This window comes from Malania oleifera, chromosome 1 (assembly GCF_029873635.1).
Source record: "Malania oleifera isolate guangnan ecotype guangnan chromosome 1, ASM2987363v1, whole genome shotgun sequence".
Lineage (NCBI taxonomy): Eukaryota > Viridiplantae > Streptophyta > Magnoliopsida > Santalales > Ximeniaceae > Malania > Malania oleifera.
The window spans coordinates 48,124,475-48,125,643 of NC_080417.1; the positions used below are offsets into that span (position 1 = coordinate 48,124,475).

At 38.7% G+C, this 1,169-nt stretch overlaps 1 protein-coding gene across 1 annotated transcript; it reads left to right on the forward strand.

Moving 5' to 3' along the window:
* The first annotated feature begins 311 nt into the window (after positions 1 to 311).
* On the forward strand, positions 312 to 707 carry LOC131161543 (secreted RxLR effector protein 161-like). Its single transcript, XM_058117392.1, has one exon. It carries the CDS (start codon positions 312 to 314, stop codon positions 705 to 707), a length of 396 nt encoding a protein of 131 aa, XP_057973375.1.
* The last annotated feature ends 462 nt before the right edge of the window (positions 708 to 1,169 follow it).

The window sequence follows — 1,169 nt, forward strand, 5'->3', positions numbered from 1 at the left end:
CATGGTATAGCCGGATTGAAGCATATTTTGTCAAAAAGGGATTTGAGAGGTGCAGCTGTGAACACACCTTATTCACAAAAATGGGAGATGGAGGTAAAATTTTGATTGTTAGCTTATATATTGATGATCTAATTTTTACTGGTAATGATGAGAGTATGTTTGTTAAGTTCAAGAATTCTATGAAACTTGAATTTGATATGACTAATTTGGGAAAGATGAAATATTTTCTTAGCGTGGAGGTTTTACAAAATCCTAAAGGCATTTATATTAGTCAAAGAAAGTATGCAAAAGATGTATAGGAGAGGTTTAGGATGGAGAAAAGTAATAGTGTGAAGAATCCCATTGTTCCTGGCATTAGACTAGTGAAGGATGAAGAAGGATCCAAAGTGAATGCTACCATGTACAAACATTTGGTCGGAAGTCTTATGTATCTAACTGCAACAAGGTCAGACTTGATGTATGTGGTGTCTCTCATTAGCAGATTCATGGCAAGTCCAACTGAGTTGCATTTGCAAGCTGTGAAAAGGGTGTTAAGATACTTGAAAGGTACTGTGGATTTGGGAATTTTTTATCGAAAGGAGGGTGATGGAGAGTTGATGGCATATACAGACAATGATTATGCAGGAGATGTAGATGACAAGAAAAGCACTTCTGGTTATGTGTTTCTACTTAGTGAAGGAGCTGTGTCCTGGTCCTCTAAAAAATAGCCTGTAGTTGCTCTGTCCACTACTAAAGCAGAGTTTGTCGTAGCTGCCTCTTGTGCTTGTCAAGGGGTGTGGATGAGGAGAGTATTGGAGAGGCTTGGTCACTCTCAAGGCAAGTGTACCACTGTGTTATGTGACAACAGTTCTACCATTAAGCTATCCAAGAATCCAGTCATGCATGGACGTAGCAAACACATTGTGTAAGGTTTCATTTCTTGCGTGATTTGACCAAAGATGGAGTTGTTGAGCTTAAGCATTGTATCACACAAGAACAAGTTGCAGACATTATGACAAAACCACTTAAGCTGGATGTGTTCTTGAAGCTGCGTGAGTCAATGGGTGTGTGTGTGGTACCACGAGTAAACTGAAAGCATTACTGCAATCAGTTTAGGGGAGAAATTGTTGGGGTTGTAAGAGTCATAGTTGAAGTTGTTAAAGGTTCATTCAGTTAATAAATCCTATTAT

Excerpts from the sequence above, each read along its gene's own strand:
- LOC131161543 (XM_058117392.1), top strand. The coding sequence starts at position 312 with ATGGAGAAAAGTAATAGTGTGAAGAATCCCATTGTTCCTGGCATTAGA.